This window comes from Cryphonectria parasitica, assembly GCF_011745365.1.
Source record: "Cryphonectria parasitica EP155 unplaced genomic scaffold M406scaffold_9, whole genome shotgun sequence".
Taxonomy (NCBI): domain Eukaryota; kingdom Fungi; phylum Ascomycota; class Sordariomycetes; order Diaporthales; family Cryphonectriaceae; genus Cryphonectria; species Cryphonectria parasitica.
Window position 1 is genome coordinate 685,488 of NW_024468917.1, and position 21,529 is coordinate 707,016.

The window sequence follows — 21,529 nt, forward strand, 5'->3', positions numbered from 1 at the left end:
TACCTTGTGCATCATCCCGATCTGGTAATGCCTCTCTCTCCTTTTGCTTGTGGGCATGTTTCGCATCTTGGTGGGTGCAATTTTGTTGGATCTAGATGCATTGTATTCTATAGTTTTGTGTGACCGAGATTGCATCTTGGATGGTGGCTGGTAGATGGTTTGGTAATTCGCTCACCCCGATCCGGTGAGGGTTTCTCATTCTCTCCGCAGCGATGATTTTGCTGAAAGTGAGAAGAAAGATTTTACATATTGATGCATAACTCGAAGACTCAAAGGCTAGAGAGATGGAGTATAAATAAGTACAAATAAATGTGGATCGTAAACAGTGAGCTGGAATCAGACTGAGATTGAAATTAATAGCCTCGGAATCCAAAATCCAATTTCACCACTGAGGAGTCTATCTAGACTCTGTTATTTATTAAGCAGTAGTGATGGAGGGCAAAATATGTCAGTGGAGATGAGACCCAGACGCTGGCTATGTTCTTGACATTGATCTCAAAGGGAAGTGAATTATCTATCATGGTCAAATAGAATGCTCATCAAGGACTTGAGGATGGAAAGCTGCGGAGCAGCTTGCCATTTCTGAGAATATCACCAGATCTGAGCGCAGTGTGCTGGATGTGACGCATGCCTCTTGGGGGCAAGCATGATCACCACAGATTCACTCCGCTCTAGTAAGCGAGGCTAGTAGCTCGCTAGCCTTCCCGCCAGCCTTGCCCGCAGCCTCGGACAGGGCTCACGGTGATAGGGTGAGCTCTAGGATCGCTTTGAGCCTCCTCTCCACTAAATAGAAAATGCCACTCGATGCAAGATTTATGTAACCCATATCAGCTCAATTCGTATGGTTATTATTTTTCAGTGCAATAGTCTGATTAATTTTGCTGCATGTAAAGCCTGATCAATTACACAGCATGCTCACAAAAGATAGCACCCCCCCCCCCCCACCTTTTGAAGAAATAGGAGGGAAAGGAAGGAAGGGCTTGACAAGGAAAAGAAGAAAAAGGTTACGATCAGCTCTAAAGCAACTTAATCAGAGCCGCTCATCCGTCTGGCAGTATGATGATGATAAGTTATGCCTTATCTCACCCCGCCTCACGCGCCAACACACCACCTTGTCCCGTCCCCATCCTGTCTACCCCCAAGACCACTCCTAGAAAGACAGTATTTTTTTGAGGGGTTAAAGGATATGATATGCAAAAAGGCTCTTCGTTAGTTTGCATCACATATTCCAATGAAAAACCACGCATTTGTTTCAATGCAATAGAACCGCCTTTCTAGTTTTTGTGTGTTGCCATTTTAAAACTCTGCATTTTGAGACTAGTAATAGTATGTGTAAGTATGTATGTATGTGGCCTGTAGTAGTACTGTTGATCCCCATCCCAACGCCTCGCCAGAAATAAAGTGGAAAACGTGATAAAAGAAGAAAAGGTTTCCCCGACCCCCTTTTCCCGAGAGATGCAATGCCATGATGCGACGCTGAATTCCACGATAAAATTTCAAGAAAATGCCAGGTGCTTGTCAGGCGTCAGCCCAGATTGAAACATGGAGAAAAAGAAATTTCCACAGTCAGTGGAAATTGTGGCAAGATTGAGTGAGCGCCAAAGAAGCTAGACAGTCTCGTCTTCCACATCCGTCCACAACAGTTTGATGCTGTCTTTGTCCACCACTCGGTCCTTTGGCTTCTTTGGCTCCTTGATGGGTTCTGTCTGGTTCGGCTGGAGGCTTGGGTTGTCCGCCGAGTTGGGTTTGACCGTCGTCCTGCCCGAGATGGCCACGCTTCTGACGCGCTGGCTCAGAGGCAGCGAGTACTTCAGAACGCCCTTGATGATCAGGTCGAACTCATCCTGAAGGATCCGCTCCCAGCGCTCTGGACCACCCATGGTGCCGTTGCCCGGCTTCAGGAGTCTCACCTCGCCAGTAGAGGCAGACACACCCTGGTTGAAGAAGGAGCCCTCGAAAGAGAGCGAGCTGTCGAGGCGGCCAATGGTGCCAAGGCGCATGTTCGGAGCTGTATCTTCCACCGGTTCCTCCGCGTCCGGACGGCGTGATCCATCGCCTCCCCAGGTGCCATCTGGGTTCTGGCCGTCTTTGAGATTCAGCCATCCGGAAGTCGTTCCTGCATGCGGTGACTTGGCGAACACCTCAATGTCGGCCTGATCCACCACAACGACAACAACATTCGGGTTGTGAGCCCTCACAGACAGGTCAAACATGAGCTCCGACTCGCTGGCGATGACGGTGTTGATGCTCTGGAGCTCGACGTCGGTCAGCGGCTGCGAGGTGGCAAACATAAACCCGATCGCCCCCGAGACGACGAGCAGCAGCATGACAGTAAGGACCAGACAGCTGGCGAACCGATTCAGCATCGAAGGGTTGCGCCGGTAGCTCTGGTCCTCGAGCGCGCGGATCGATACCGGAGCCCGGCGGTTCCTGTTTCTCGCAGTCCGCACAGTACCGCTGTGGAGCAGAGGCGTTCCCTCATCGTCCGCTCCGGTCGTATCGTCCAGGTCATAATTGGCCGAGTGCTGCCCTCGCTTCGACGTCGCAGCCAGCTTCCCAGCGCTGAGAAACCTCGGGCTCGGCGGCCCGCTTGACTGCCGCAGGGTGTTGGTCGAGAACTTGGAGCGTGGTGCTGACGTGTTGCTGACGTGGAATGGAGCGTCGTTGTCGAAGAGTGACGTGTGCCCGTTCGAGCCGCCGCGACCGTATCGACTATAATGATGGTGGTGCACACGACTTGTCCCCCGGCCGGAGCCTGGATTTGTCCGAACGCTACCCTTGCCCTCTTCGTCTGCCATCGCGCCCTCGTTTCCGCTGCTGTTGAAGGTGTTGACGAACTTCATGTTCTTCTTCAGCGCACTCGGGCCGCCATTGTCCATGATGTTGCTGAGTGAGCGTAGCCCGCCCCTGTCGACTTGACTGATCATGGAGGTCGCGCTTGGGGTTCTGGAGTGATACCTCCTCGGGCGATCGCTGACATCTGGGGGATTCGAGTCGTAGACAAACGTCTCCTCGGAGTCTGAGCTGTCTACTTCATGGACAGCGCTGGCAATCTTTGCCTCGAAGATGTCTGCCTTGGATGAAGCTGTGCGGGGTTTTGTTAGCAGGTTGGACACGGTATTTCGACCCAGGCCGCCTCGTGTGTTGGGCACAGAGGACCGCCGCGGGCTCGGCAACTCATCATTGTACGTGCTCTGGGCACATGGTTTGGTCGGCGAGATCAGTGCATCCGTCGTTGAGGAGACTGATCGCATCGACTGATGATGCCGTAGCCTTGGGGCGTGAACTGTAGCAGCAGACGAAACATAAAAAGATGGCTCACCGGTGCCAGATCCGACAGTGGGTTTCCTGTTCGTCTTCTTCTTTTCCTTCTTGGGCCGTATGGTTTCCGAGCTTGGCTTATTCCTAAGGGTGCCGTTTGGGCCTTCTTTCATGCTCGTCGGGGCGAGTGAGACCTGGGGGATGGATGCGACTGTTTCCGTCTCCACCGTCATGTGCTGGGTGGACCCTTCTGATGGCTTGGCCTTGCCGGCGATCGTCTTCACCGACACGCTTGACTGCCGCGAGGCCAGGGTGGGAGGCACGCTGGTAGGCGCTGGCCTCCTGTCTCCTCCTCCCTTGACGCTCCCGCTGTCACTGCCGCTGTCATTGTTGCCTCCTCCTGCGCGCTTCCATGCCTTGGGGGTTGGGAAATCGAAGAGGTCGATCTGGGACCCCGTCTCGGAGGCGGCACTGTCGTCCATCTTCTCCAGCATGCTCTCTGTGTGCTGTGGAGATGCCAGAGGACTAGCCTCCTGCACTGTTTCCAAGGTAGCCGTACTGTTATTATTTGTGTTGGTGCCACGGGCAGGTGTTCTCATTCCAGGGTGTAGGTGTGCCTCGTCACCGTCGGAGTCGCTCTGGGCAGGCTCGAGCTGTTGTTGCTGGGGCAGCTGGGGGGACGAGCGCTGGACCTGGATGGAGGGGGGCTCCTGTTCAGACCTGCGCGGCGGTGGCGGTAGGCTTGTTTGGCCTGGTACTGGAGGGGGAGAGCGTAGTCGTGGAGAGACGGGCCAACGGGGCGACTCTCTCAGGTGCTCAGCGTGTATGGGAGATTTCTGGGGTCCCGAGACGCGTGTGCTCGAATCGGTTGCGATGGGCCCCAGCTTCGGGGTGGTGGCGGTAGATATCCTGCCGGAGGAGTAGGAGGGAGAGGAGGGAGCGGGCGCTGAAGGTTTCGAGGATCGCGAGGGACTCGTGTCCTGTGGGCTGCCCTTTCGAGATCTGGCAGAGTTGGCCGGGGTAGATGCGGGCTTGGTGGATCCAGAGCGCCCCAACGGCCTGTCTGGTGAGGTCTCTCGCGAGCTCAAGGGGGAGGAGGTGCGCGAGACAGAGCTTGGTGCTGGGTGCTGGGTGCTAGAGTCGAGCTTTATTGTGGAGGCGCCCGACGATGATTCGCGGTTGGGGCGGGATGCCAGTGGTGCGTTGGCGGTGGGATCGCTGCCAGTCGCCTTGTCCGCTTTCGTGTCCATCTTTTTTTTTTTTTTTTTTTGCTTCTCTTCCTTCTTTTCTTTTCTTGCGGAAGCAGAGGAATGGAGCGCTACCAAAAAGAGACCATCCGAAGGGATTCAGTGCGGCGGGCGGCAGGTGAGGAATGAAGGGATCGCCTGGGCCGTGGGAATGTCTCAACGGCTTGGTGATGAATCAACGACGATGATTTGTCGCAGAGGCGTATTCATGGCTGGAGTCAAACGCGCGAGTGGCCAGTGGGCGTGAGGCATGTAATCGTGGCCAGCGCTGATTCCCCGTCGTGCTCGCTGCCCCGTACCCCGTCGTGCCAGTCCGAAACCTGTAGGGACGCTGCGGCAAAATGCAAAAAGAAAAAGTCGTCTAGTCGTGTGGGCCGCGTAGATGGAGTCAACAGCGAAGAGCGGAAGCAGATCTGCCCCAGATTGATTATGCAGCTGCTGCAGCGACAGCAACGGCTCGCATACGTCTGCTCTGGGGTAAAATTCTCAAAGTGGAGACGTGAAGAAAAAGAAGAGAGAAAAGAGAAGAAATCTAAAGACCTGAGAAGGCGTCGTGTAAAAAGGGCTGTTTTGTTGCGAAAAATTCAGGTTGTAAAAAGATTGCAGGATGGGTTTGTCTTTGGAGGAGAAAAGTGTTTGGGTGGTGGTGACGGGCTCTCGGGTGGTGAGGTCACTCTGATCCAGAAGCGACGAGGTCGGCTGCCCGTGTTGGAACTAACAGGGTTTGGGGAGAAGGAAGGGGAGGGTGGGGGATCGTTGTTGTGGCAGCTTGATCTGCACTGCTGTGATGTGATGGCGGGCACCAGTGACAAGACGGCCGAGAAATTCGGTAAACTTGATTGTGTGGTGATGTGTCGTATCTGCGTACTGACCAGAATAATAGGAAGGGGATACGTCGAGGTGTCAGGTGGGCAGACTGTGTCCAGATTTTGATGAACGACACACACACAAGACAAGAGGCAGAGATGACGGGGCAGGATGGGGATGGATGTACAATACTGCAGCAGTACGTACATAGTATAGTACTATGGTTAGGTGTGCAAGGTTGGGCTTCATTCTGCCTACTATGTATTCTGGTACTTAGTGCCTTGTACCACGCTCGGTTCTTGGGGGAGGAGGTGCCAAGGCCCAGTGCCGGGGGGCAAATCAGCATGGGCAGTGCAGCCTGTTGGTCATTACAGTACTATGGTACCGCAGTGCCTGCTTGGTTTTCGCATGTCGCCATGTAGCACAGTACTAAGGTACTGTGGCGCAACATAGTACGTGGCACAGGTAAATGGGAGGTAGGAGGACGGCAAGGATAATCCGTGCTGTTCTGATTCCGGCAGGCTGTCCCGGATTGGACGGGACAAGGGTATACCCGTCAGGGGCAGCGAACAGGTGGCTTCGCACAAAAACATGGGCGCCCATTCGAGAGGATGGAATGGCAGAGAGTAAAAGTGAGTGTTGGCAGCCCAAAGACCCAGTTGGGAATCAACGGTGGAACAAAACGAATTTCCATGCCTCATTATTCATAATTTTGATCTTCTGATATACTACTTTGCGGTCCCGCACCGTAGTACTGACTACTATGGTACAACAGTAAGTGGATAGGTGGTAATTAATGGTACATGGGCAAACGTTTCTTCTTCTACTGGCCGCAGCAACAGCATCACATGCTAGCAGCAAAATATTGGGGTGCAAGATCCAGTCCCTCTCTTTTTTTCTTTTTTTTCCTTCTTTTTTTCTTCTTTCAAACTCCTTACGTACCCATTACTATACTTGCTACGTATGTTCTGTCGCATGCGGCAGAACAATAACCACTAGCGACAAGGACATGGCAGAATTTTTTTTTTTTTTTTTTTTTTTTTTTTTGGTTGGATAACCATTCTCACTGTTCGGGATGGACGGATGGACTCTGTGACTTTTCACCTCGAGCCAGTCGTCCAAAAGGACGCATCGCGCGCGGCATTTCCTCGTCCGTCAAGGGACAGCACTACAGAATAGAGTGACTTTCGAATTGGCAGTGGGTATGTAGTATAACTCTGTAGCGCCGAAATAAACCTCCCGTACTTGTAGAACACAAGAAGTTCCAGCCGTACCTGAATCCTTCCAAAGAGAGGCTGGCAGCCCGAGGTGGTTGTGCTGCCGACCCAGTAGAAACTGAGTTCATCCGCCCCCCCCCCCCCCAACCAAAAAAAAAAAAAACTAAAACAAACATGGGCAATACAGAGTGACATTTTCGATACCACGTTGGAAAGAGGAGAGAGTTACTGCATGTGTGTACTATGGTATGTACGTACCGTAGCACTACAAGCTGTTAGTTGGTAGTGAGTTGTAGAGTGCCCACCCTCGGCATGAAAGAAGGGCGATACCCGCCGTCTCACCAGATTTTTGCCCTGTCTCATCGTACCTTTCCCTCCCACTGGGTCTCGCCCGGACGTTTTGTTCCCCTAGCAGGTTTTGAGCCACTGTCGCGGTTGTTCCCCCAAGGCCCCCTCTCCTTCCTCTCCCCCCATTCCCGCCTTTCCTGGGCTTCAGCCCTGCCCGAGCGACACACAGCCCTCCCCTTGTTTCCATCCGCCTTCGAATTCCTTCTGCAGCTCCACCTCGCCCCCCACCCCATCGCCCGCCCGCCCGTCCACAGTGTGGTTTGGAATCACATCATCCACCCACCCCGTCGCCGTCGGCTCTTTTTCGTTCTGCCAACGCTGCCGAGGTCGTCCTCCTGCCTATGCTAGGTACCATAGTACATTGAGTACTTATTTGACTACTTATGTAAACAGGGAACATATCAAAGAGGCCAACGAGAAATGTGTGAGAGAGAGAGAGAGGGGGGAAGGGTGCCCAAGAGAGGATTTCTCTCGTCGCGGTCATGCGGCCCAAATCTCGCACCAGGGCTCTCGATCTCGTTACCGATCTGGACCGATCTGTTCCTCTGGTCACGAGGTCAAGAAATGCGCATCCCCCCTAAGAGAGGGAGCTGACAAGACCCCCATCAGAAGAGTTGGGCAAATGAGTCAGATCTTGAAAGATGACGTGCAGGACTGTTGTCGCACTCTATCTCTTCCCCAAGAATATCATTACCATCACAGCATGTATGCACAGTAACAGTAGCATCAGCAGTTATAAGCGACGGCCTGACGAGGCGCACAGCCTGTGATGGGGGCCAGGAACCGACAGAAAGATGGGCAGCCACCCGGGCACCCAAAATAGGAACCACCTTTTATGCTATCACAGGCGTGTCCCACCTCTTCTGGCTGGGGCATCTCAGCTCAGCGCCATTGAATCAACCACCTTTCGTCGATGTGACAGTGATAGTGACGGGGACAGGAGCTGGCAATCGTGAAGGGGGTAAAGCTCATCAGGCCTCAGGCACAGCCGGCACTCCCACTTCTTTGATTTCTGGGACCAGCTGCAGCCTACCTGGCTCCTCGAAACGTGGTGAAATTCCTTCAGGATCATGTACTAAGACTATAGGGCACATTTGTCCCTCTTTCCTGCTCCTCCTCCTCCTCCATTCATCCTCCGAATTACATGCTTGTCTCCCGAGCGCGAGTGTGAGAGAGTGAGAGAGAGAGAGAGAGAGAGAGAGAGAGAGAGAGAGAGAGCAAGTGCGTGTTGTCGATTTCCTCCTAGGCCTGTGTGTGCGTGTGATTTAGGTGACCGATGCTTACTTTTTACTACCACTTTACTGAACTGGACGTAAAGGACTGACGCAATAGAAGTCCGAGCCTTATGCAAGTGACGGGCGGCGGGTGACCCCGTTGATGATCCAGGAACAAGCGCTGATTTTCTTTGGCTCATCGTCATGACGATCCCCGGCCTTGGCCTCTTCCGTTTTTTCGACGCCTTTCATTCGTTCCTGTAGCATTGAACAGCGTTGCTGATCACTACCGAGGCATCCGGGGCAAGACTCTTTGACCATAGTACTACGTAGCATGGGCTTTTATCCCACTCAACTCCGAAAAAATGCTACAGTACCTGTTATGGTATTGTTCCATATAGTCCTAATCAAAAGTCCTCCGTGATGGATCGGGGTCCTTCTTGGCTGACCTGGCCCCTCGCACGCCCTGACCTTCACTGTGCTACGCTACTACAATGGTAACTATCAACATGGCCGCCACGGTGGTCCACCGAGCAAAGTTCTAGAACCCCGACCGCCTCGCGCATCCACACAGGATAGCACATCCAGCTCGATCACCGCTTGCTGGCTGTAGGTGGCTAGCTTCTTAGCTAAGTAGTTCTAGAGTAAGTAGCTCACTGGGCACTCCCATAAGTACATACTATACTACGCCCTGGCGTTCCCTCGTTGACGGGGAGGGAGCAGGAAGAAGAAAAAAAAAGAAGAAAAAAACCAACTAGAAGGCAATCCACCCAACAAAATGCATAAACAAACCAATGCCTTCTTTTCACCTCGAGCGCCCCGCCCCGCCAAGTGGGACGACGTTGAGATAGGGGACATGGGCAGGGAAAAGGGAACAAGAAAATGCGGACGGCCCTGCCCTATTCTTTCTCTCTCTGCTGTGGCACTTGTCCTCATCTGAAAGGTGAACCCCGGCCGGGGAAAGGACGGGTGAAGAGCGGTAAAGCAGGCGGTGGAGGTGACAGCGCTGGTTTTTTTCCTCATTTTTTTCCCTTCCCCTTGTTCTTTCTTTATCTCTGCCTTCTCATTTGTTCTCGCATAAAGCCCCGTCATTTGGGTAATTATGCAGGACTTTTGGCTTATGCAAAATACAAGTTTCGCGACAAATAAAGAGGATAGAAAAAGAGTAGAAGAAAAGTAGGAGGGGAAAGAAAAGATGACATGTTTCCGCCCCGTCCAGCCGGGAGATGACACGTGGGTGGCCGGGGTTTCGGGCTGAGCGAGTGTGTAGCAGCGACGTAACGCTAGGAACTACCTTTGTACACACCAAAGTACTGTATAGTATGGCTGGATTTTGGGGACTGTGTGACTGGACTATGTATCTGACGATAAAGCGAAGGATGACCAGATCAGGCACTGAGGTCTGAGAGGAGTGACGAACCAAAGCAGGTTGTCAGTTTGGTGTGAGCACGTCGCATATGATATGGACTTCACGTTCAGATTTCCCACGAGAAAAGATGAGTTCGTCGAGCTCGTGTGGGAGTGCGTCGAGGTTTGCAGAGTTAGCAGGAAGACTCAACAAAGGCTTCCTCGTGCATCGGCACGGCACACATACACACTCCTCAAATACGTCTGCTCTACAGTGGTGGATCAAACCCAGCAGTCCTGCCCTGATGCTGTCTTACCTCACCCTTCCCTAAAACCTGACTGCTCGGGCCGCTCGGTGTATTTTCTCGGCTTCATCCTCGACATAACCGGCTGCCCCAAGTCGCCGATCACAAAAGGACCAGCCGTACAAACACCCGAGTTTTCTCAGAACCCGGCTTGTTTTCTTGTGTTTCTTCTCTTCCTTTAGAGGACCTTCCTTCAACTAAAGTGGTCGGGTTTCTCAACCCCCTGGGAGATGGGTTGGGACGGGAGAAAGGACATCACCCTGCAAGCCACCAGTCCACATATAATAGCCCGTGTACGAGGTTGACGAGGTTGATTCAGCAGCGCCACCGGTCAACAGATTTGAAAAGAAAGAAGGAAAAGAAAGAAAGAATAAGAACAGAAGAAGAGGAATGTGAACATAAATAAATAAAAAAGGGAAGGGAAAAGAAAAAAGAGCTGGGCAGATGGCCTATCTAGAACCACAGCACTGCAATGGGAGCGTATCCTGCCCTCGTTGTACACCAACTTTCTCTTTCCTTCCGTGATTGTACATATGAATCTAGCACAAAACGTGTCACAAATTGGCCGAGTAATACAAGTCCTAAGCTGACGGGACCTCATGGGTTTGCCCCCAGCCCATCCCCCCCCCCTCCCATCTTCTAAATTCCTCTTTCCCTACTTGTTTGTATCGTGTAGTGCCCCCGCCCCCTTCCACCGACTCTACCTCTTCACCCAACGCTTATCACCATCTCCCATGACCGTCCCTCTCATCACTTGGCAGTAGCATTAAAACCCCCACGCGCCCTTTCCCACACCCCTAGGCAAGCCACACTCGGTAACCGGCTGGATCAGCAGTCATTGTTTCTCAGGTGATTTCCACACCCGAGCCAGCCACAGGACAAACAATTCCCCACGCGCCTCCCCCCCCCCTCCTCCCCTTCCTCCTCTCACCCTCACCGCATCAGGTAAGACAGGCGCAAGTGGCTGGGCCAAGTGAAGCTGGTGAGCAAACAAAAAAAGGGGACAAAAGAACGAGAACCCGGTAAACGATGGCGCCATCTCGCCGCCGCGGCGCTTCTGACAAGTATTTGCCAGTGGATCTGCTGGGTCGGGTGCGCCCTGGGGCTGCTTACGTGCCCCCTATGTACCTGCCAGTCGGGAGTTCGTAAGACGTGACACTGGCCAAGGTCTTGACTTGTCGCCGCTGTAATTACGTATGTGTGTAACCGAGGCGTGTATCGATGCATATGCGCTGTCTTGTGTCGAGGCTGGACTGGCTGCAGTCTGGAAGAGGGGCCACCCTGGAGAGGTGGGAAGATGGGTAAATATAATAAGGTTAGCGAGCGAAGGAAGACAAAGGGAACGACAGGCCCGGCTTCATAGGGAACTATCGTTCTCGTGCGACGCGACACGTGCGAAACCTTGTCCCAGCAGGCCTGGTCTGACAATGAATGGCGGCGGCTGGGTGCTGCTGCAGGTGGCTGGGAGGGCTCTTGGCTGTGTATCAAGTATTCTTTCTTGCGTTCATGTGCGCCCTTTAGACGGAAGGGGACAGGATCGAGAGAGAGAAAAGAAAAGAAGAGGCCTGGGTTCGAGGACGAACACGAGAGGGTCGGAGGAATCTCACCCTGAAGCATCATCCAGGAGGAGGACATGAGCGCGATCGTCCTCAGGGCTAGAGGCAAAGGAGTGCGGCTTGTCGACGTGCGTCTTCATTCCACGACTTAAGTCTCGTGTAACAGCGGACATGATGAATACATGTGTAAGCATGTATGTCTCGAGAAGGACGAGGAAGTTTTCACCGCCGAGACCTTCCGACTGCGTCGTTGCTCAGACAGACCGCAACGGCGTGACGATTCCCAAGTCGTCAGTGGCTTGATGGGGCTTTTCACAATTAGTCGTATCCCTACTGCAGCAGGTTTGACTGTTTCACACGTACATAGAATGTACTAGAGGGCTTCTGGCTTGTGTGGAAGAAAAAGGAAAGGGTTATCGGAGGACACTTCAAACTCATTACACTGCTCTCTATTCGAAGCTACATATTCCCGGGCCGTCTTTTGAATGATAATTCCTGATGATGAGAGAAGACTCCGTACTATTCTACCAACTGTCAAAAAACCTGAAAGGGAGGGCAGTTTCCCGAGACTATTCAAGACACAAGAGAGACCTGAATACGAACAATCTTGTCCTTGAACAGGAGTAACCCGGATATGAGAAGGGGGGGGGGGTATCCTATCCTAATAAGTCTTCCAGAAAAGTAAAGACGACGAGAGACAGATGAAGAGACAAAAAAAAAAGTCTACCTGTGTGTGTGAGAGGGATACAGGATGGTGTGTTGTTGTTGTGGTGGTGGGGTGGTGTGTATATATAATCAGCAACCCAGAAACAAGCAGCGACCGACTCCAGCGAAAACTTGTTGCCCTATTCCAAATGAATAGCTAAGCAGAGGAGGCGTAGCCAGATGTCTCGCCGAAAGAAGAGACAGAGAAGGGGGAGGATGTCGAACCGGCTCCAGCCCGGTTGAGATGCATAAATATCGGGTTGCTTGTAGTGGTCGTAGCCCAATGCTTCTTCTTGTCGTGCGTCTCAGACTTTCCATGCGGTCTTTGTTGCCGTTATCGTGTTTTCAAACAACGTATTAAAAATCCATGACTCATTACACATCGAAGAAGTTTGGCCCAGCCGATGGTGGTCGGTAGTAATAGCTTCTCCTTCTATATTCTTTATTCCCTGATGGTCGTCGTCGTTTCACGGGGAGAGACGACCTCGTCCTTCTTGGCACCGACGCCCGCGAACCACCCGCCAATCCAGCTCTGCCGCTTGTTCGCCGCGGCCTGGGCCTCGTTGTTCTCCTGCACCAGCCTAAGGGGCCTCGGCTTGTTGCCCGCGGCGAACGTCTGCGTCACCCTCTTCTCGCGGGGAGGACTCTGGTTCGGCGTGCTGCTGATCGTGTCCTTATCGCCGTTGGCCATCGACGACGAGTCGCCGCTGACGCTCGACGTCTCGCTGCGCATGCTGCCAGGGAAATTGCCCGGCACCGAGGCCGCTGTGGCCCCAGAGGTGTTGCGTTCGCGCTGCGGTGTGTTGAAGAAGTCCCGGGACGAACGCAGGGTTGGGGATAAAGGGCCCTCCGGGCCCTTGTACATCTGGTTGACGAGTGAAGCCGCACCCGTAAAGTTCTCGCTCATGGGCCGTGAGCGCCGCGTCGACTGCGACCGTCCCAACCCGATCGGAATACTAGGTGCCGTCTCGGGGTTGAAGTGCGCGCTGTTGGCCGCTGCTGGCATCACCGACATGGGACGAGGTCTGGGCTTGCCTGGAGGAGCTGCTGCAGCTGCTGGACCGCCAGTGGCCATCGACTTGGCGCGCTGCAGGACTGAAGATCCCGAGGCTTGCCTCAGCTCGTGAGGCGGAGGTGGCAGGTCTTTCTCGGTGTTGGGCTTCGCGGTGCTGTCTGTCTGGTCGAGGATGTGCTCAAAGTCCTGGTGCTGCAGGAGGCGCTCGATAATTCTGTTAATATATAGCGTCAAAGCCTTGTTCTGGTCCTTCATGGACCGCAGCTCGGTCTCGAGACGGCGGGTGTGCTCGCTCTGCTCCTGCTCCTCGCCCTCGGCTACGTCGTTCAGCTCGTCTGCCAGGCTGGCGCCGGCTGTCTTGCCCTCGAGAGCAGCCAGGGCGTCCTCGTTGCTCTGCGCACCACGCATGTAGCTGAAGTCGTCCTTGCCAAAGTCTCCGTTCAGCGTCTTCTCCTGCAGCAGCAGCTGGTAGCTCTCGTTGTCCTCCATGAGGCGTGCGTTGGCCATGCGAGTCTCCATGAGCAGGCGCTCGACCTCCTGCAGCCTGCCGCCGCCCTGGTTCTCCGACTCGACGAGCTTGATCTGTGCCTCTGCCAACTCCAGCCGCAGCGACTCGATGAGCTTGTCTTTCTGGAGGATGAGCTTGGACTGGTTTCTCGAGTCGCTGCGCTGCAGAGATGCGGGTGGTGCGAAGCTGCCGCCCTCGAGAGATGGCGATGCCGGGTTTACTGCATGCAGCGATAGATTAGTCGCTTGCCAGGAAGTTAGAAGACAATGAGGTCCAGGCCGGCTGGGACGTGGCATGAGAAAACTTACCTGACCTCGACGGCCTAGGCTGCTCGTCCTCGCCAGCCATCTTCTGCTGGTTCAGGGAGTCCTTAAGGCGCGCAATGACCATTTGCAACTCCTCCTCCCTGTTGGCCATGTCTTCCTTCTCCTTGACCATGGCGGAGCGCTCAGCCTCGTAAATGGCCTCCATCTCCCTGATCTTGCGGGTCGCCTCCCTCTTCTCGTTCTGCAGGGCCTCGGACTGCTCCTCGAGCTCGTGGCATTTCTCCTCGTACTTGACCTGCTCCTTGGTGACCTCGTCGAACCGGGCCTGGAGCACCTCGGCCTGTTTCCTGTATTCCTCGGACGAGATCTCGGCCTTGCCCAGGCGGTCCTTCAAGTCGTCGAGCATGGCGAGCTTCTCGGCGCGAGCGGCCTCTTCCTCCTCCACAGACGAGCCGCTGGTGCTGGGAACCAAGGACTCCCTTCTCTGTCCCGCGGTCGCTCGAGCAGACACAGGCGTGCTCGTGCGGAAGGAGCGTGTTCTGGCGTGATTCCCAGCGGGGCGCTCAGCGAGGTTGCCGTTCGGCGTGGAGGACCGAGGGGTGGTTCTCGACGGGGTGGACATGGGCGAGGACGTCGAATTGGGGTCCCGACCCGAGATGGGTGTCTTTTTGGCCGCGATTGTTGACATGGTCGAGCGAGTGATGGATTCTCAAGAGGGAGGGAGGAAAAGGGTATCGAGAGGCGGCGGATTCACTCGTCGGACGGGCTGAAAGACAGGAAGGAACACAGCCGAAAGACGGTCAGAAAACGCGCTATCGCGAGGTGGTTTATAAACAGATCGAGTCGGTAAATGGCGTGTGGGCAAGATGCGGTGAGGGGGATCCAGTGGTACCGGATCCTGAACAGAGCGTTGTCAAGTGGATCTCTGGCTGGTATCCAGTGTGTCCAGAGTCAATATTTCCCAAGCCAAGCCCAAGGGAAAGCCGTGACCACACACAGGCACGGGAAGGATTGTTGAATGGAGTTCGACCTGGGGTTATGCGACTAGCGAAGCGGCAAATGCCTGCGCCTGGCCTGACGTTTTACCCTTGACCAAAAGAGACCGCTTGACTGACTGACTGGAATGAGATGCGCGCCCCGGCAACCAAGGGAGTTTGGTTTCCAAGGTCTTGCGCGTGTGTGGTGTGTGTATGTGTTTATTCTTAGTAGCAGCAGGTGGCGTAGCTGGTCGTGTGCTGCTGGGCTGCGCGTAGGTCCTATGTAATATGGTAAGAAGTCCAGCAGAAGTGCGATTTTTAGAGACTCGAGGGTACGCCCAGCAAAACATAAGACAGGAAGAGGACAAAAACGAGGGCTGTGGATCAATCACAAGCCCAGCAACCCAGTCAGCCATCACACCGCGAGAGCAGGGGAGGCATGTATCATCCACACACCGAGGCAACCCAGCGATAAAATTGTTAGCGCGTTAAGCCTCTGCAGCTATGACTGCTAGCCCCATCTAACAAAAATGGGTTCTGGCGGTACTCTTTGAGTACGTACCTTTTGCTCACTGCCCAGCAACCGTCACTCGCCCACAGTGAGGACAGGCTACCTGCGTTGCGCCCGAGAGGTTCACCCCCTTTTTTCTCCCCTCGCTCTCTCTCCCTCACAATTGACTACACATAGTACTGATAGGAATTTGTCATTTGAGAGAACCTTCAACCGGGTGCATAAGATTGACGAATACTTGTGCATTTAATATGTATGAAGTACCTAAGAGGCAGAACGAAAGGCCCTACCGGGTCTGGTTTGTCCTTCGATGAACGGTACGGAAGTACCTTGGCAGTGCTTTGTCGTTCGAGGCCCGATGACTTGCAGCGCTGTACTGCATTGCTGAATCAGTAGATTTGATACGTCCACATGCCCCCAAGGCCGAAACACCGTGACTTTGGCTCCCTTTCCTAGTCCAACAGAGTTACAGAGTCTTGCTGTTGTCACAGGCTCGACACTATGACTTATCCAGGACAACCAGATGAAGCGAATCAGCAATGTCTCGCTGAAACACCAGCCCCCCATTATCCCGGTCTCAATTCACTCCATGCTATGCCAATCTTCAAGGTATCATACCCAGCCGTTCCAGCATCTACCTGTCCTGTGGTGTGCTTTCTTTGCATTCGTGGACTCGATCAGTATGCACACTTCTGTCTGGCAGACGAACTCGGCAATGCGACTGTTCACACAAGGCCTCTGCGTGCATTGCCAGGGCCGGAGATTTGAACGGGGGTAAATAGTCAATGGTCTCCCTCTTGATTTGTCGCCTCATCTGGATGTTTATGCCGCATAAGAGCCGAATGGACACGGCGTAGATCTTGCCAGTCCCTGTGCTGTGGTCATTGGGGGAAAGGGATGGACGTTCTTTTGCCCCACCGCAGAGGGCCATTGAAAAGTGAAATGAATGATCCCTCCCATCCCTCCAGTATAAAAGACATCGGTTGCTCCGGGTGTGACTGTGCGTGTGCGTGTGTCCGGGCGTTGGAGATGGGAATGACCGTTAGTCGTTCCAGTGCGGGCGAGGATTCCCACCCAGGCTGAACGATGTTCCTTCCGAGTCTGCGGACGCTTGGATTCTTCCGTGAGCCGTGTGGATGACTGGGGTTCCCGAGGCTATCGCGATCTGACCGTGGTTCGCAGATCCGGGCAAGGGGAGGGGTGAAGATGCCCACCAAAGAACCGCCAACCGCAACAATGCTGGCCCAATTTGCATTGATAGAACTCTTGCCAGGCTTGAGGCTTGGAGATGTCCTCTGGCATTGGTTCTGAGTGGTCATGACTATGTTTCGGGGAGCCCACTCAACAAAGGACAGGAAGGCACGTAGACGGGCATGTATTACTCGGAACACTCTCCGTCTCTGCGGTTTCCAAAAGCAGAGCCTTGTTCGTGACTCTAACGACTATAGTCGAACTCAGAATATAGGACGGTACTAATGATGTGTGATGGGACGCCGTGCGAATTGCTCCCGAAACTAGGTTCACTCACAGGCCCGTCGGCCGAATTATGACTGTGATGCAACGTCGGACATGTGCACAGGCGCACAAGGCTGGCAGTTTCCTGGAAAAAAAAGAAAAGGGCCGCGAAGAAAAAGGGCTACGACATAGGACAAGGCATGCACGTCTACATAACCGCAAAAAAAGTGCTCGGTCAAGTCGGCAACGCGACCAGATGGATTGGAGTGGGCGAAGCGTATCTCATGATGTTATCTGAAGGCCATCCTAAAGACATGCCTCCCCTTCTTGTGGTTGTCATCCAACAACCTGGGTATCATTTTCCCTTGCAAGACTTTCATTGTTCCCAAACCAAATGCCATCCATGCTTCTGGTGCATCATTGCCTTCGTGAACCGAACCGAAACGCCGGGCCAACACACATCAGACGCGCAGCAGTCGTGCAATTTTCCTTTACGACGCCTGCTCGCTGAGGATATCGGAGTCACCAGCGTCGAGGACCGCCATGGTGGAGCAGCGGAAGAGCTTTCCGCAGGCGGTGCCCAGCTCAATCTGAGGTAGGAGAAAAAGGAATCAAGTCAGCTCAGACTGTTACCCTCCAGAGAAAACAGGTCTCTCCTTCTCGGGGTTGGAGGAGGTCGTGCCCGCACGGCAAAGCCGATGCTGCCAGCCTCCTCCGAAGAAAGATAGGTTGTCTGTCGAGATGTAGAATGTGTATGCACTCACGTTGGTGCCGCCGTAGTGGTGGACGGGAGCCTTGGACAGCATGGAGTAGTACTCCAGCTCGGACTTGCGGAGAGGGGGGGTGTTGCCAGAGATCAGGACCAGCTTGGCCTTGCCAGAGCGGAGGGCTGTACCAATTGAACATTAACATCTAGGAATTTTGCGACGTTGGGGGACCCTCGATAGTGCTTGAGGGGGGAGAAGAAAAACTTACCCTTGAGGGTGGACTTGTAACCAAGAGTGACCTTACCCGACTTCATCACAAGGGCGAGACGGGAGTTGAGGGTGTCACCGGTCTTGGTCTTCTTCTTGGGGGCCATCTTGACGGATTTGCGATGAAGATGATGGGGGGGTAAGGTTGGTGGTTGTTGGGTTGTCGAAGAAGAGGGTTTAGAAAGAAAAGACTGGAAATAGTAAATTCGACTAATGCTTTGAACTTTTCGGCGGGTGTAGGTGCCTTAGGTAAGCCAGACCGAAAAGACCATCCTGGGGCAGCCCGCATCACGTGCTGTGGGTGAGCACGGGCCATTTTCACCAGTTCTGCGGACTGCGGACCAACCTCGCACTACGCCACTGCTGACAGATGGGACACTCGATTTGCCGTTGGGTCTGATTTCAAAGCAGGGTCAGTAAAAAAGAGGGACGGCCGCCTTTCTTCCTCCTCAACCTCCAGCAACGACATCACCAACAACACCCTTATCACGACCCCCATCAATCAGTCAAAATGGCGCGTCGTCCGGCTCGTTGCTACCGTTACTGCAAGAACAAGGTAAGCGACATTTACGGAGAATTGCTGCGCGATGGAAAACCGATCGGAGATGAGTCGATCTCGAAAAGTCTGCAAACGCGAGGGGGTTGCCGGATCAGAATGGCCACGACATCATAATGACGCTCATTTACTTTGACGTCCTGGTTGTTCAGTGATGGATATGCGTTTGCAGACCGTAGAGGCTCGGTCTCGACGTCTGGGGAGGGAGACCCAAGACAACGACGGGCTTTCTCACGTGAAGAGAGAAAGAGATAGACCGAAGGAAAGGAAGATAAATTGCTAACAGTTATTTCCTCAATAGCCCTACCCCAAGTCCCGGTTCAACCGTGGTGTGCCCGACCCCAAGATTCGCATCTTCGATCTGGGCCGCAAGCGTGCGACTGTCGACGACTTCCCTCTCTGCATCCACCTTGTTTCCAATGAGTACGAGCAGCTGAGTTCCGAGGCCCTCGAGGCCGCCCGTATTTGCGCCAACAAGTACCTGGTCAAGACCGCCGGAAAGGAAGGTTTCCACCTGCGTGTCCGCGCCCACCCTTTCCACGTCGTCCGTATCAACAAGATGTTGTCTTGTGCCGGTGCCGATAGACTGCAGACTGGTATGCGTGGTGCCTGGGGCAAGCCCAACGGCACTGTCGCCCGTGTCAACATTGGTCAGATCATCATGAGCGTCCGCACTCGTGACTCCAGTATGTCCAGACTCGTCCCTCCCAGAGTAGATTCGTCCCGCAGAACAGACCATGAGCTGACAAATTCTCATCAGACCGTGCCGTCGCCCTCGAGGCCCTCCGCCGTTCTCAGTACAAGTTCCCCGGTCGCCAAAAGATTATCATCTCCAAGAACTGGGGCTTCACCCCTCTCCGCCGCGACGAGTACCTGGAGAAGAAGGCTGCTGGCCGCGTCAAGGTGGATGGTGCCTACGTGCAGTTCCTGGCCAACCACGGTCCTCTTGAGTACAACATGAAGCGCTTCCCCGAGGCTTTCGAGGCCTAGAGGGTTCCAGGCGTCTCTTCTCTTGTTGTGCTTGCATGGGAAAACCGTAACTGCATTTGGGAATCGGGCTGGCGTCAACAGGGTTCACTGAGGAGGAAGCCGATACGGCTGTGTGGTTGAACTAGAGCATCCACTCTCATATGCGGGAGCCCCTAGCTTTACGACACAAAACATGCAATTCGGATTTTGATCTACAAGACTGGCCTGGTATCAACTGTCAAATCTGGTCTTGTTAGCAGCGTGGCTGCAATGTGATGACATGCTGAACGAACGTGACTTTGAAATCTAAGGGCTGTTGACTCATTGAGCAGCTCTCGACTGCCAAATATAATATCAGGCACCCAACCTCGCTCAGTAATCAGTTGAGCGTCTCTTGCCAAGATGCCGATAAGTACCGATCGCAGTCTGAATAAGTTTCCATATCAAAGCTTAAGCAAGCTCATACCAGTCAGTCGTCTATCGTAAGATCTAGCATGTCATGCGACCGTGCCATTTCTGGCCTGCCTTGTGTGCAGAAATATGACCGGTATCGGGTTGATGCTCGCGGATAAGGCGCAGACTCGCAATCCAAGAAATTTAAGCAAGACTGGATCGACAATACATACTCATACGGGCCAAAAAGCCCAGTGAAACCCAAAAAAAAGGCTCATGATGGTCCATTCGACCCTCTCTCTCTCTCTCTCTCTCTCTCTCTCTCTCTCTCGCGCGCGTTTTTCCTTTCTCGCTTCCTGTTATCTAGCAGTGTCCATCTTGGCAACGTCGCTTTGACATCATGAATAGCTCTCCTCGCATCAATTTCGAAAAGCTTTTCAGACCAGCGGTTCCCTCTAAGTGCTACGACTCAGGGACTTTCTAATCTAGGCTCGAGCAACAGCCGCAGGCGATGAGCACGACATACGAGGTGGGCTGGTGGGGTTCATTTCAAAGAGTTGGAGGTACATCGCCGTCGATAGACAAGGCGGCGGGATGACGCGAAAATGTGGATCTCAGCTGTCGAGGTTATCTTATCATGCCACCAGAGAAAGGGTCCCTTATGTTGCGATGAGGGGGCGCACTTGCATAAGTAGGTAGTGTGGGCTGTTCGAGAAGTTTATTGGAAGGAGTATGAGGTGATGGAAGAAAGATAGCAGAGGATGAACCATCCTGTTCCTGTCAAACATGCCACAACAACCTTCGGGTCTCCCGCGTCTGTGCTGACGCGAGACGAGGGCCAGTGGGGGAAGGGACTGATGGGCTGGAAGTAAAGATAGACGGTCAAGGAGGGAGAGGGAGGGGGGGTAGCAAGGGGAAAGAGGTTGTGATAGAGGACGTATGCCATAAGTTGATCATGGATCAGCTGCCGGTGTGTGCTACGAAGGGGCAATAGCAATGTGCGTCACTCTTTTTTGTATGAAACATTAGAAGAAAAGTTGGGCGGCTGACGTGTTTGGTACTTGGGAACTAGCTGTACTTGTTTTTGAGGGGTTTACGGCAGGTATTGTACCGTAAGTGGAAGATCTGCTATCGCCCGTCTAACTATAGTACCTCCTGACTGTACTAATGGTAGTGGGGGGTTGCCCAAGGCGCCCAGTCACCTACTATAGTACATCATCACCACTCCATCAGCCTGAAGTGTGTGTGTGTGTCTGTGTTCCATCCCGCCTTTTCCTTGTCTCTTATGACAACCCCCCCGTCTCTTCCCACCCGAGCATCTGCAACCCTCAGGTGGTCTATCCCATCTCGTCTTGTCTCTGGACCTGAGGTCCCTGACCTGACCCAACTTGACTTGGCGCATGCAGCTGATTGTTGGGAGAAGGCGCTTTAGTCCACGAGCCTTTTACCAACCCCCCTCCCATTCCCATCAATTCTCTATGCGCCCTGGTTCATCACCCTTGTAATCCTTCAACTTATTTGTTGTATGATGACTATTTCATGTTGCTTTTTTGCTTATCTGCAGTGTGTTGCTGACTAGGAACGAGCGAGAGAGCGAGCGAGCCTTCTCATTTCCCAAACTCAGCACTGACACTGGCCTGGTTTTTGGGCATCTCCTCGATCGTCTCCCTGGTTTGCCTCTCCCGATACATTCTCGCAAAGACCTGCTCCATCTTTCCGAACCATTACCAAAAGTACTCCTTCCAGACCATGTAATTCATTACTCGTGCACCCTGGAGCTACCTGGAGACAACGGCACGACACGTCTCTTATCATTACTACCGCCGTTCCTATCACATACGCCCGTACACAACCGACTCGAGAACCTTACGTTGTGCAACAACAACAACGTCTTACCT

General features: G+C 53.5%; 4 protein-coding genes across 4 annotated transcripts; 1 reads left to right on the forward strand and 3 right to left on the reverse strand.

Moving 5' to 3' along the window:
- Positions 1–1,283: 1,283 nt before the first annotated feature.
- Positions 1,284–4,502, reverse strand: M406DRAFT_282378 (uncharacterized protein). Its single transcript, XM_040918478.1, has 2 exons — positions 3,323–4,502; positions 1,284–3,085 (listed from the first exon to the last, which is right to left on the reverse strand). The coding sequence occupies exons 1-2, from the start codon at positions 3,858–3,860 to the stop codon at positions 1,608–1,610; spliced, it is 2,016 nt and encodes a 671-aa protein (XP_040771604.1). The 5' UTR covers positions 3,861–4,502; the 3' UTR covers positions 1,284–1,607.
- Positions 4,503–12,479: 7,977 nt separating this feature from the next.
- On the reverse strand, positions 12,480–14,454 carry M406DRAFT_217692 (uncharacterized protein; the record flags this gene model as incomplete). Its single annotated transcript, XM_040915509.1, has 2 exons — positions 12,480–13,750; positions 13,839–14,454. Coding segments are annotated over 2 exons (1,887 nt in total), but the record flags the coding sequence as incomplete, so codon positions are not given.
- Positions 14,455–16,967: 2,513 nt separating this feature from the next.
- M406DRAFT_358263 (60S ribosomal protein L30) lies at positions 16,968–17,876 on the reverse strand. The gene is made up of 3 exons (XM_040923846.1): positions 17,715–17,876; positions 17,504–17,628; positions 16,968–17,329 (listed from the first exon to the last, which is right to left on the reverse strand). Exons 1-3 carry the CDS (start codon positions 17,818–17,820, stop codon positions 17,231–17,233), a joined length of 330 nt encoding a protein of 109 aa, XP_040771606.1. The 5' UTR covers positions 17,821–17,876; the 3' UTR covers positions 16,968–17,230.
- Positions 17,877–18,130: 254 nt separating this feature from the next.
- Positions 18,131–19,478, forward strand: M406DRAFT_358265 (ribosomal protein L10e). Its single transcript, XM_040923847.1, has 3 exons — positions 18,131–18,269; positions 18,571–18,955; positions 19,030–19,478. The coding sequence occupies exons 1-3, from the start codon at positions 18,225–18,227 to the stop codon at positions 19,257–19,259; spliced, it is 660 nt and encodes a 219-aa protein (XP_040771607.1). The 5' UTR covers positions 18,131–18,224; the 3' UTR covers positions 19,260–19,478.
- The last annotated feature ends 2,051 nt before the right edge of the window (positions 19,479–21,529 follow it).

Bases quoted from the DNA above. Each gene is read 5' to 3' on its own strand.
- M406DRAFT_282378 (XM_040918478.1), bottom strand. From the start codon at position 3,860: ATGAGAACACCTGCCCGTGGCACCAACACAAATAATAACAGTACGGCT. The intron at 3,086-3,322 runs GTGAGCCATCTT...AACCCCGCACAG, and splicing joins CACTGTCGGATCTGGCACCG to CTTCATCCAAGGCAGACATC.
- M406DRAFT_358263 (XM_040923846.1), bottom strand. From the start codon at position 17,820: ATGGCCCCCAAGAAGAAGACCAAGACCGGTGACACCCTCAACTCCCGT. The intron at 17,629-17,714 runs GTAAGTTTTTCT...CAATTGGTACAG, and splicing joins TTACAAGTCCACCCTCAAGG to CCCTCCGCTCTGGCAAGGCC. The intron at 17,330-17,503 runs GTGAGTGCATAC...CTCCTACCTCAG, and splicing joins ACCACTACGGCGGCACCAAC to ATTGAGCTGGGCACCGCCTG.
- M406DRAFT_358265 (XM_040923847.1), top strand. From the start codon at position 18,225: ATGGCGCGTCGTCCGGCTCGTTGCTACCGTTACTGCAAGAACAAG. The intron at 18,270-18,570 runs GTAAGCGACATT...TTTCCTCAATAG, and splicing joins ACCGTTACTGCAAGAACAAG to CCCTACCCCAAGTCCCGGTT. The intron at 18,956-19,029 runs GTATGTCCAGAC...AATTCTCATCAG, and splicing joins CGTCCGCACTCGTGACTCCA to ACCGTGCCGTCGCCCTCGAG.